The sequence below is a fragment of the Cyclopterus lumpus genome, chromosome 17, assembly GCF_009769545.1.
Source record: "Cyclopterus lumpus isolate fCycLum1 chromosome 17, fCycLum1.pri, whole genome shotgun sequence".
Taxonomy (NCBI): Eukaryota; Metazoa; Chordata; class Actinopteri; order Perciformes; family Cyclopteridae; genus Cyclopterus; species Cyclopterus lumpus.
Window position 1 is genome coordinate 5532267 of NC_046982.1, and position 11801 is coordinate 5544067.

The following is an 11801-nucleotide window of genomic DNA, read 5'->3' on the forward strand; positions in this document are numbered from 1 at the left end:
TACCTCAGCCGTGGAGGAAGGATCCACATGAAAGGAAGGATAAAAGTGAAAAGGAGGCCTCGCCTGAAGCCGTCAGGCTTGGATGAATCGAGACTGAAACTCAGCCGCATATTAGAAAGCGATCCGCAAACATTCAGCTTTCTCCAACTATCATGTGTGACATTTTCAAGCGTGAGTGATTGTTTTGTGCACAGTAGCCAGAGACTGACACAAACAGTCCATCTACAAACCCACTCATCTGTTCATCCTTCATATATCCAAACAACTGTATCCATTAGAGTGAGAAGATTGCCTTTTAAGAGGAGCAGACCTTGACAAGGAGCTAGAATGAATGCTTAAACCCCCCCCCCTCCCTTCCCTTGAAGGAATTCGGAGCAGCAGCAGCAGCAGCAGCCAAGGCCCATTTGGATTGTAAAAAAAACTCTCATAAGGCAGAGCTCCTAATTGAATTGCTTCTGATGGAAAGAGGAGCTCGATACCCTTCTACAGGTTTGAGTAAATATGGAGGGAAGAGGAAGGGCATAAAAGGGAGAGAGAAAGTGGGAGTCGAGTTGCATGGTAGGGGTAGGGGGGGTGGGGGGTAAACAGGGAGGAGAATAATTGAGATGGACAGATAAGGAGGTAGGGAGAGAGGAAACAAAGAGAGGATATGGCAAACAAATAGAAAGTGGGGTTGGTAATGATGGAGATGGATGGAGGCATGGAGGGAGACGGAGAAGAAAAACAATCGCAGAGATGAAAAAACTAGAGAGAGAAGCACCGATTCACAGTTTTGATTCGCTTCATCAGCTGGTTCTTTTTTTTGGGCGCTCGCTCTCGCACAAAGCATCTCCGTGTGAGTGACGGATCAGACACCAATGGGGCGGACTAATTGAACATTTCTCAATAACAGAGGTGGCCTCGGCCCAGCACGAGCTCCTTGAACACGTGGCAAGTTGCCCCCACACGCCCTCTGGCATACAAGCTTCTCCTTCTAATATTTTTTTTTTTTAAAAATATAGAAATATAAAACAATGATGCCCCTGTATGTACACCATGTCAAGCTTACACACACATACACACGCACCAAACTCATGCCTGTGGCATTAAGGCCATCCTGCCACATCTAATAAACTCTGAGGACGGACTCAGTCGGCCATGTCCACTTCGCTCTGCTTAGGCGGTGTCTGTCTTAAGCCTGATTTTCAACGCGTCTGTTGTGTCCGTCCCGGGACGCGTAATCTGTGACTTCTTATGGCGCCTTCAATTTGTCGCAATTTAACTTCCAATCGATTTCCATTTTGTCTGCAAAGAGCCAGAGCCCGTTCCATATTCAACTGCTCGCATGTAGAGACGCTTTCAACGTTAACAATGAGTGATTCTTTCAGGTGACCGGGTGCGATAGAGGACAGAGGGGACGGAGGACCGGGGGGAGGGGGGGGGAGGGGGCGTCTCTCACCAGAATCCTGTCCTCCGTCTTGCCGCTTCTGGTGTCCTGCTTGATGGCTCGCACAAACTTAATGGCCTGCTTGTCCAGGGCCTTCCTGATGCTCTCTGGGGAGAAGAGCAGAGAAAGTTACATAATGTAAACACATAACGGAATGAAAAGCGCCGCCCCGAGATGCACTCAGACAATCACAAATTCAGGTAAACAGCTGGGTGAAGAATTAGGCGGCAGGGGGGGGTGGAATGAATAAATGAGTGGAGAAAACATTAAGGATGCACCGATTGTCTGTGGGGAAGCCAATTCTGATATCTTGACTCAGGATATTAGGGGATGCTGCTCAGATAGCATGGGCTCCCCATTACACCTCGCCACATGGCCTATGAGGTCATTCCTCTATGTGCGAGGTCACAGGAGGACACGTCGCATTACTATTCATGAAGTGACTTGCTACAACAAATGAACATAAAAAGCAATAACTAAACAAGCTTTCTTTCTTTTTTGTTAACACTGAACGAACCAGATGCTGTTGTGTTGCGATTGTTGAATAGCATTCCGCGTTAATACCTTTTATGCAAAACGGCGAGGCGGCTAACATTCCCCCATTGGACGGGCTGTGTGAAAGGGGCTCGTGGCGATGTCACCTGAGAGCTTTTGTTTGAAGTATTACATCCGAATGAGTCAGAGAATATTTGAATGTCGCAATGCATCAGAAGAATCTGGAAAAATGTGCCCATATCTCAGTGATAATCGCCATGTTGATGCTGATGATGCTGATGATGCTGTCGCCGTGTGTGTCGTCTTTGATCTTCCGTTTAGGGATGGACTGGTGGGTTATTTCTGCACACGACAGCTGCACAGGGGTGAACAGTCACAGAGACGAGTAGATGGCTACAAAGACACAAACTTGAGGACAAGCAGACACACACACACACACACACCTCGAGCTGAGGAGGACTCATGACTGGGTTATTTTTAGCCTCAGAAAAAAAGAATGAGCAGCCCGAATTATCTCAATGGAGACCTGGCGCTGCAATCTTTAGGGGCCTCTGCTCCACCCCACCACATTGTCCTACTCAAGCTCAGTGAACCGCACCAGAGGCCTCCTCCATTTACATCTCCTGCACAACAACCAACAGAATACAACCTGCTTCTGTATTCACGAACACAATGTCAACCTATATCCTCAGACCGCAAACACGCATATGCCTGCCGGCTGTGTGAATATTCGCAGTGGGGGGGGGGGGGGCACCCCACGCTAAACATGAGCCCACCAGATGGAGATACTGGGCGTCATGCTGTGTCACGATCCTCTATTGTGTCACAATCTGACCAACTCTCACGCCGTGCTGCACACCCAGAATTCTCACTTTCTGGCATCCGGCATCAGCCGAGAAGTTGGCTTGCACACTTGAGTGAGCAGTTGATGGTGTGTGTGTGTGTGTCTGTGTGTGTGTGGGGGGGGAGGGGGAGCAGATCGAAGGAGGGATCAGCCGAAGACAAACAGAGAGTTATTGACGTTAAGCTGTGTAAGACCCAATCGCTTAAACCTTTTAACACACTCTGCGGCGCCGCTGAGGCCTGCTGGTGTGACCTCGGCATCTGCTCCCAAAAGAGGTGAAGAAGGGGCAGGAGAGGTGAGGAAGAGGACACATAAGAAGAAGCAACATGGGTCAGTCCCCCTCTTTTCCACTTCCTTCTCATATGCACCGTTTTATTTTACAATTTGATGGCTCTGACTCCCCCCCCCATCATCATGAACCCAAATCCCCTTCATCTTGTCCTCCACCAGCAGGTGTGTTAATGGTCTAAAGCCCTTCGTGCTCTCATCACCAGGCCAGACAGAATTAACTCACTGCGTCTGGATAATTAGCAGTGAGAGACACACACACCTTCTTAAACACCACACATATGTGTTGGTGTGGGGTGCGCGCGCCGCACTGTCTAAGCACAGAGAGAGAGAGAGAGAGAGAGAGAGAGAGAGAGAGAGGCAACTGAACCCATGATGCCCGCTGCACGCAAAGCGCGTCCAGTCTCACAATAACTCCCACGCGCACGCTGAGAGAAAAACGGAAAGAGGCGACAACTCCTAATGAACGCGCGCGCAGCAACACTTAACACACATAACTCCCGACAGCACAACAGGACCCCAGTGCGCGATCCATCCCATCATTCGGAAAGTGAACAGGATGACAATGTGCGCGAGCTCCAACGGCCACTCGGTCTCGGGACATTCACTTCGCGGATTGTGAGAGGAGTTGAGTACAAGCACGCTCACCCCACGCGTCCTCAGAGGACCCCCCCACCCCCCGACCCATTCTCAATGAGGGGTTGAAACATATTCCCGGAAGAAAAGAAGAAGAAGAATAAACTAATGCTCGAGCTCACCTGTGATTTCTCTGCTGACGTTGATGAAGCCCGGCGTTGAGGTCTCCTTTGAGGCCATGGTGCGCTCCTCTCCGCAGGTCCGCCGCCCTTCTCCTTCCTCCGCTCGCCTATCTCCCTTGTTGTTGTTATTATTATTATTATTAATAATAATAATAATAATGGTTGTTATCCACCCTCCGCGCCTGCAGGTGCTCCAGGCGCAGCAACAGTCCGGACTGAGTTCTGGTGTGCAGCGATACTGTCGTGCGCACTGGCAAATACCCGAGGAGCGCCTCCGACTCCAGCGCATATGAGAGAGAGAGAGAGAGAGAGGGAGAGAGAGAGAGAGAGAGAGAGAGGGAGGGGGGGGGGGGGGGGGGGGGGGGGGGGGGGGGGGGGGGGGGGGGGGGGGGTTAGAGGTCGTGTCATTGTAGTTTCATCATTTTGTTTTGAAAAAATAGTCAATTATCAAAATCCCCATAAGTGAGCCGTCCCCTTCAATATTGAATTGAATGCAAAGTGATTAGTGGTCCAGACTTACGCGTCGCTGGGATCTACAACATGAGATGTATTTACACAGCACGGAGACTGTTTCATTGATACGGGTTGGATTAGTTTGAGGGACCTCAGCATGATCGGGATCGATGAGCAATAAACAACGCGTGCTGATGCTGAGAACCATTGACGACAATTAAACGGATCATGTAAGTAAATCAGAATGGCAGTAATGACAAATTATCGATCAAAAGAAACAAAATAATCAAGGAAAGTTTCGACTGAAATAACTATTACCTCTCGTGTCTTGTGTTCCCTAATTAACACGATCTAAATGTATTACTGACAACACTAATCGACCAAATCAATCCAGACTTTAAGGCTGCAATTTGTTTGCCAAGCTTTGGGATGTTTAAAGTTATCATTCTTTTATTTGTAGTAGCTGTTTTTATGAAGCCCCAAAATAAATGAATGAATAAATAAATACATCGAATTAATGATTGACTATACACACACACACACACACACCAACAGTTTTTTTGAATTAAACAAAAAAAGTAAATACATTAAATGTTATTTAATTATCACGTATTATTTTAAGTCACCTTTTTCAAAACTTAAAAACAAAAATTGTATTGTAGCCTAATTATTTCCCCCAATGACAATTTTCATCACAGTGGAGTTGTCACCTGGGCCCCGCCCCCCTTACACGTCAGCCTATCACTGAGCAGCCTCACCGACCGTTAGATAGCTAGCCGTTAGCTTTCACTCAAGCAACAACAGTGCGCACCGTCACAGTACAATAACCAACGTCGTATTATATTTACCTTAACAATGCTACACCGGTTACTGTAGCTAACTAGCTTGTCAGCTTGTATCTAACGTATAGCGAAAGTGTTACCATTAGCAGCTAGCTAGCTAGCTAGCTGGTTACCTTCGCAGCGCGAGGATTCCCAAGACTTTCCCAGAGAAAGACACACACACAACTTTGTGTTAATACAAAATGCAGATAGGCTAACGATGTCCAAAACCACCACCTCGTTCACTACTCTTATCTATTTGAGAATGGATTCGAGTCTTTCACTTTGGTTGTTGTCACTAAATTGGACAAACTAGTGCCAACTGCCAATTGGAGGGCACATGTCATCACGTGGCATTAAAATAAATGACCTTCGAAGTCAGTGTGTTTGAAATAACAGTGAATTCTTTTCAGAATATATATTTTGTTTTAATTAAATTATTATTATGTTGATTATATTCATTCATATGAAATATTTATTTCAGAATCTTGTCACTTATTTAGGAAATAGTTTACATATACACTTTATGTATCCATATTACGTTCTTGTTCTATGTTATTTACCTGTAAGCTTTATTTGAAGAAAATCCTGGCCAAAATAGCCAGGATTAACATTGAGGTTCCGTCAAAATCGATAACAGATAACACAGTATATGATACAGAATCAGAAACATACAATGTGATTACAAATGCATGAATAACGTTTCTAATACAATTCTAAAGATTTTCATCCTGTAGAAGCAAACCTAAATTGCACTTTAAAACGATCCGAGCGCTCCTGTCTAAAGCCATAAAAGAAGAAAAAGAACAATCAAAAACTAAATGCAATTCAATGAGGTTATCGCATCAGCATTCTAAATTACCAGCTATACTTCGGCAGCCACGAGCAGAGTTTCTGCAACAGCATTTATAAAGCTCTTGTTCTGTAATGGAGCTACAAGTCTGATCAATAAATTGAGGTCAGGCTACCTGGCTTTTTAATTTCCTTGTGGACTACTGATCATGCTGGCCACAAATGCTTCTGATGTATACACAGAAAGGTAAACTGCATTGTCTGAATGAGAGAAAAATCACTTGATCTTCAAAAGAAAAAAGAAAAATATCCATAGATCAATAGAAAGGCTTTAAAGTTTAAATTGTCGAAGCATCCACTTTGCAGTGCTCCCCTGTGGATGCCGTTTATTATTTTTTGACAAGAAAACAAGTTATTTGAAGGAATTTTAAATAGCTCTTCACAGAAAAGTGAAAGTAGTTTTTTTATTGTGTCGGAGCAGAAAGTATACTTGATGCTTTCTTTGACAAATGTGTTTTCATGGCAATATTTCTGTAACGATGTGAAGACATTGAGGGAATGGAGCCATATATCAAACGGTTTCATTCAGTGCCTTTCTCCTCGCGAGTTGCGAAATCACCACTCACGGCTGTGATGGGATTTGGGACGGAGGATTGGGATGCCAGGTCGAAGCTCAAACTGTAAGTAACAATGATGTATGATTCACCCCCTCATCTGAGTACTTGTCAATGTCATCGCTTATGTAATGCAGTCCAGCTGGGCTTTTTAAATTTATTTTATAGACCAGGGTTTATTTATTTAACCCTTTTTAGTCCCACACGTCCCCATCATGACACATGCGCTCGTGACGACACAGATGGATGGGGTGGTTGGAGGGTGCAGCTGTGTCTGGTGTTATTTACAACAACGACAACAACAACATACATTGGCCATCACGAGCAAATACACGTGCCAATGCACGCGCGCGAGCGCGTGCGTGTAGCCAGGTTGCATCGGGTTAAAAACTTCCTCACTGTTCAAAGATGCACTTGAAAGGACGTGCCATTATTTATTCATCAGCGCAGCATCTCATAGGCAGGAGTCGAGCTGCTCAATATGCCCTCAATTACTAGTCTCGCTATCGCATGTGCCTGCATGACTCTGCTTACATAAAACAATGCTGCTATATAAACGCTTGTCGGGTGGGTTTAAAGCAGTCAAAGGCGCGTGCGTGCGTGTGTGTGTGCGTGTGTGTGTGTGTGTGTGAAACAACAAAGAACACTCGTTTATTGAACTTTATTTGTACCAAAAATATAATTGAACACAAAGGATAACACAAAGGGGAGAGGGGGTATAGAATGTTGTTTCCGATAGAGGGGGGGCAAAGTACAAGATAACTACACGCATCTGTGCACAGCAGAAGCGAGACGAGTCACGCGTCACACATCCACTCAGAGGGAGAGGAAGATGGGTGCCTAATACACTGGCAACCACATGTGTAGCAGCAGGATGTGAAAGCGTGAGCAGCTGCACATCACTGTTCCTCCTGATGTCGGTTATAAGTCAAGATGATGCTTCAAAGCAGGCCCCTTCAAAGTAGTCTGCCTCTCCCCGGTGTCGGGCAGCAGAGCTGTGGTGCACTGCCCTCGTCTGGTGGAACCCGGTTAACGTCAGGTGCCACGGACACGCGTCCGTTTGACGTCAGAGGCCGTCGCTCTGGGAATGGACACGTGCTCACCCCGCGAGGCGGTGTGGGTCCATCCGGGGAAAACGTAACACGTAAGCAGAGATTGTTATCACCGTGCCACAGTGGGAGAAGAAGTACTCAGGTTCTCAAAGCACCAATTCAACACTGTGAAAATGAACCGCTGTCGTCAAAATCATACTGAAAGTAACAAAAGCGAAGTGTTCTGTGGAAAGGAAGTGGCCGGTGGCTGTTATTGTACACGCACGTTTTTAGATTGTCCCTTTGCATTCTTTAGGTGGAGCTAGTTTCACTACTTCCTGTGTGTACTTTAGTCCAGTGGGTCCCCACCAGGGACCGGGGCCCAGTCCGTGCCACACACACACACACAATTATCATATATGGGAATAAGCGACAACGCATCATACAGCAGTTTTTTTTCAAAACCAAACTGAAAATATGGTTCACTTCTACTAAAATATGTATACTCATTAATGATCAGATGTTTGAACTATTTTGTAGTGTGTTTGTGTGATTGCGCCGCTCGTTTAAGATTGCTGCGTGAACAAAAGGGTTTTCTCGCCTCTCTCGGTTCCATCGGAGCTTTGCAGAAAATGCTTTTTGTCATTTGTCATCTTTAATCGTGTAGCGGGACCGCGGGGGGGAAATTAGCTGTCGAGCGGCACATTGGCACTGATGTCGTTGACGTCCATGTTGATTAATGTGCACTGTCCCACTTAAATGATGGAGACAAAGTAGCCCAGTTTCTTTTCATACATTTGTATAAATATATATGTTCTGCAAGTCCTTTTTAAAACGTGCGTCTTGTCCTTTCCATTAAAAAAAGCTTGTAGACGACCTATCAATGTCAATAGAAAAGGAGTGGAATAGAGATTATTTCTCATTTGGCAAACAAACAGCAGTGCAATCATCACAAGCCGCCCAAGACCATTTATAAGGGGCCAAGCGGGGGGAAAGTAGCCCAATTTAGGGGGTGAAACCGCCCAATCTGGCAACACTGGTCAGACCCAAGATAAATCTGAGGAGGTCGTAAGACGATTAATGGAGCACGGACGAAGAAAAGCTTCCTTCAGCTTCCTTAGGCCTCAAGCTGTTCTTTGAATGCAACCGTGTGAGGGGTTTATGAAGGGAAAGTCTCTCGACACACACACACACTTATATGGCTTTCCAAAACCAAAAATCCGATATTCACACATTCTTTTAGGCTGTGAAAAATGTACTTACAGTACCGTACACACACTTGGTTGCTTTTCACCACTGCTATCCCACTAGCATTTTTCCAAAACGGACCCGAGGGGTTGACTCCCATCTATTCTTTGGGGCCTTCCCCATGGGCACACATTTGAGTTGACCTTCACGCCAATGACTCTACTTGAGAAACCACAGCCCGCCCGCAGATTAAGAGGGAGTGTGAAACAGCTGGTGACATGGGAGACAGCTCCACCGCCTGCGTGTGCTGCACTCCACCCGAGGCTACACACACACACACACACACACACACACACAAACACACACACACACACACACACGCGCCTCTGTCGAGGGCTCCCTGCTGTTACAAGGCTTTATTTCGTCCGATACCCCTCTTTACTGCGTGGGCGCCTCAAGAGAAAGAAATAAAGATATCGAGCCGGTGACTTATTGGAACGAACGCAAAGGATCACTTATTAGACCGGAGAGTGGATAACAGCATGAGCCAAACTTTCTATCTCACTGATCTGTTAATGTCACACACACACCAAACAGCAGAGCAGCGTATTGATTGGACATAATTCCCAAAGGGCTTCACTTCTTTTTCCTTCTTCTTCTTCCCCCCCAGACTTCGTGGAGATGCTAGATGTCTCATAACGGGCAGGATCTGACATCATGCCAGAATCATTCACTTCAATCATTTTCAGTCAAGACATCAGGGGTTTTAATCCATTTTATGGTCACATCTTTCCTTTCTTTTTTATGTTGCAATCCGTCTCTGAGCTCTCAGACCCTTTTCCGGCGCTGCCTTATACGGAACACGTCCAGATATCACACAAGTCTAAATGCTAAGGATGGAGGAGGCTGGAGAGAGGTGGATGGGGGTGGAAAGAGTCCCCGCGGAGCATCGGAGCGTGCAGGAGGGATGTGGTCAATAAGACGGGACAGCGTAGTATAAGATACAGCACAGGAAAACCAAGTTGGTAAAGATATTTAGATTTTCTTTTGTCAAGCAAATTGTCGCCCTCTTGTCCAAACCAGTGGTTCTCAACTGGGTTTTTGTTGCAGCACCCTGAGGTGCCCAGTTCAATCAGTAGCGACTGGTGTTTAGAGTTTAGCAATAATTTATTACAAATGCATATTGAAATAGTACAAAGTCTTTGGCGATTGAACTCCATCCTGAATTAGGATAAGCAAGGGGTAGAGATGCTGATATCTGCGAAGGCGGAATGTGCCAACGACGCTGTGATTGGCTTACAGAACTGCGCTGTTTTATGGAAATCTGACATAATGTTTCATCTGAAGGGGACAGCTAACTAAGAGATCCAAATGAAAAAAACAAAATCAGTGCACGATGCCATGCTGTGTCTCTCTTTGTCTTTTGACCTATTAAACCTATGAACTATACGCTCCAAAAATAATTGCATCGTTTTCTATTCACGTTTATTCAATATCTATCTGCAAATCTACCCGGCAACATGTAGCCTAAAAACTGCGGACTCTCCTGGGTAGTCATTGAGCATTTGCCTGAGCATATTATTTCCCCTTTGGAATTGATGATAGTCCAATTATATTACATATCTCTAAGACCCTTTTTGAAAAAGAAATGTTCAGCCTGTATCAACAAATCTATCAATTTCAGCTCGTAGTTCAGAGCACTCCATTTAATTCAACCGCATGGTTTTAGAAACAGCTCAGGCGGAAGAGTGGGCAAATGTGTATGCGCTTTTTGGGACGGGGACCAACGGGTGTGTGATCAGTGGGTGCTGCAGTGCACCGCTCGTTGGAATGATTACCACGCGCACCGCAGTGGGTAATTACAACACCTGCAGTGTTTAAAAAGTCTCCCTCGGCCTGCGCGTCGCCTATTCAGTCCCGCAGAGGAGCATTCAGGCGTGTGCGACGAGCAGCTGAGGTCGCAGTTGTAGAAAAAGAAGGGGATGAGTACCTCGAACACACACACACACACACACACACAGACACACACACACGTATTGGTTATGGATGCGTCTGCCATTTGCTCTTGGCCTTCACTGCGCTCCACAATGGACACTTTGAATGGAGATATATTAAGAGCATACAACATATGACAGCTAAACATCAATGTACAAACAGTGCTTTACAGTGTTTATTTGATGTTTTAACACACATACACATATGTATATTGAAGAAATTGTACTTGCTTGATTCTTGTTGTTCTGAGTTTGGACTCATGGTTTAATGCACTTATTGTAAGTCGCTTTGGATAAAAGCGTCAGCTAAATGACATGTAATGTAATGTAATGTATATATATATACAAAAACAACCCCTTGTTCTGAAACATGTTTTCGTGATTGCAATTAGAAATATTGCAATGAAAGACCAAAGATGGATGCATTGAAAGGCAGTATTCCTTCACTTCTGTGCCCAGCCTAGTCAGGCATACCTGCAGTCCCTCACTCGTTTACTCATTAATTTTCTTTGCCCATCTGTTCCTTCTCTGGGGCTGGAGCCCATCCCAGCATGCATTTGATGGGAAGCAGGACTAGATCTGCCACACTGTGTAATCTGGAAGAAATTGAGTGTAGCGTTGTGCACTCCTGGTAACTAACACACAACGTATGGCTCCGGGTATGAATAAATAAGGCCTCGTTCCGTTGGAGATGAGTGGAGCTTAGTTAATGCAGTTTGATTCTCCGTGGATCTGGATGTGCATCCCGAACACGGAAAGCGAAAACTTCATTTGGTGTGTAAATGCCCCAAAAACAGTCGACTCTTCTCAATAAAAGAGCATCAGTTTGTCTCCAGACGCCAGAACATGTCATTTGTAATCATTTACAGCATTAAGCTTTTTACTCCATTGTGAATTATGCGCCTCTTAAAGTGGAACAACTCAAGTAAAGTACCTTCAGCCTTCCTGGGTTCACACACAGAGTATGTGCTCTTTAGCTCATGATTAATTCTATTAAAAAAAGTCACGAGAATCCAAATATAATATTATGTAAATGTGAAGCACACTACCTGAATAATTGAGCTTTAATTCTGGTGATTCATTCTAAACCGAAAGTC

General features: G+C 45.2%; 1 protein-coding gene across 1 annotated transcript in view; it reads right to left on the reverse strand.

Moving 5' to 3' along the window:
- carmil3 (capping protein regulator and myosin 1 linker 3) overlaps nt 1–4049 on the reverse strand; it is a 65126-nt gene extending 61077 nt beyond the window's left edge. The window contains exons 1-2 of the mRNA XM_034556386.1: nt 3812–4049; nt 1439–1533 (exon numbers count right to left, since the gene is read on the reverse strand). Of these exons, the coding sequence (XP_034412277.1) occupies nt 1439–1533; nt 3812–3869 (153 nt within the window). The 5' untranslated portion in view covers nt 3870–4049. The remainder of the gene's footprint in view (nt 1–1438; nt 1534–3811) is intronic.
- Between the last annotated feature and the right edge of the window lie 7752 nt (nt 4050–11801).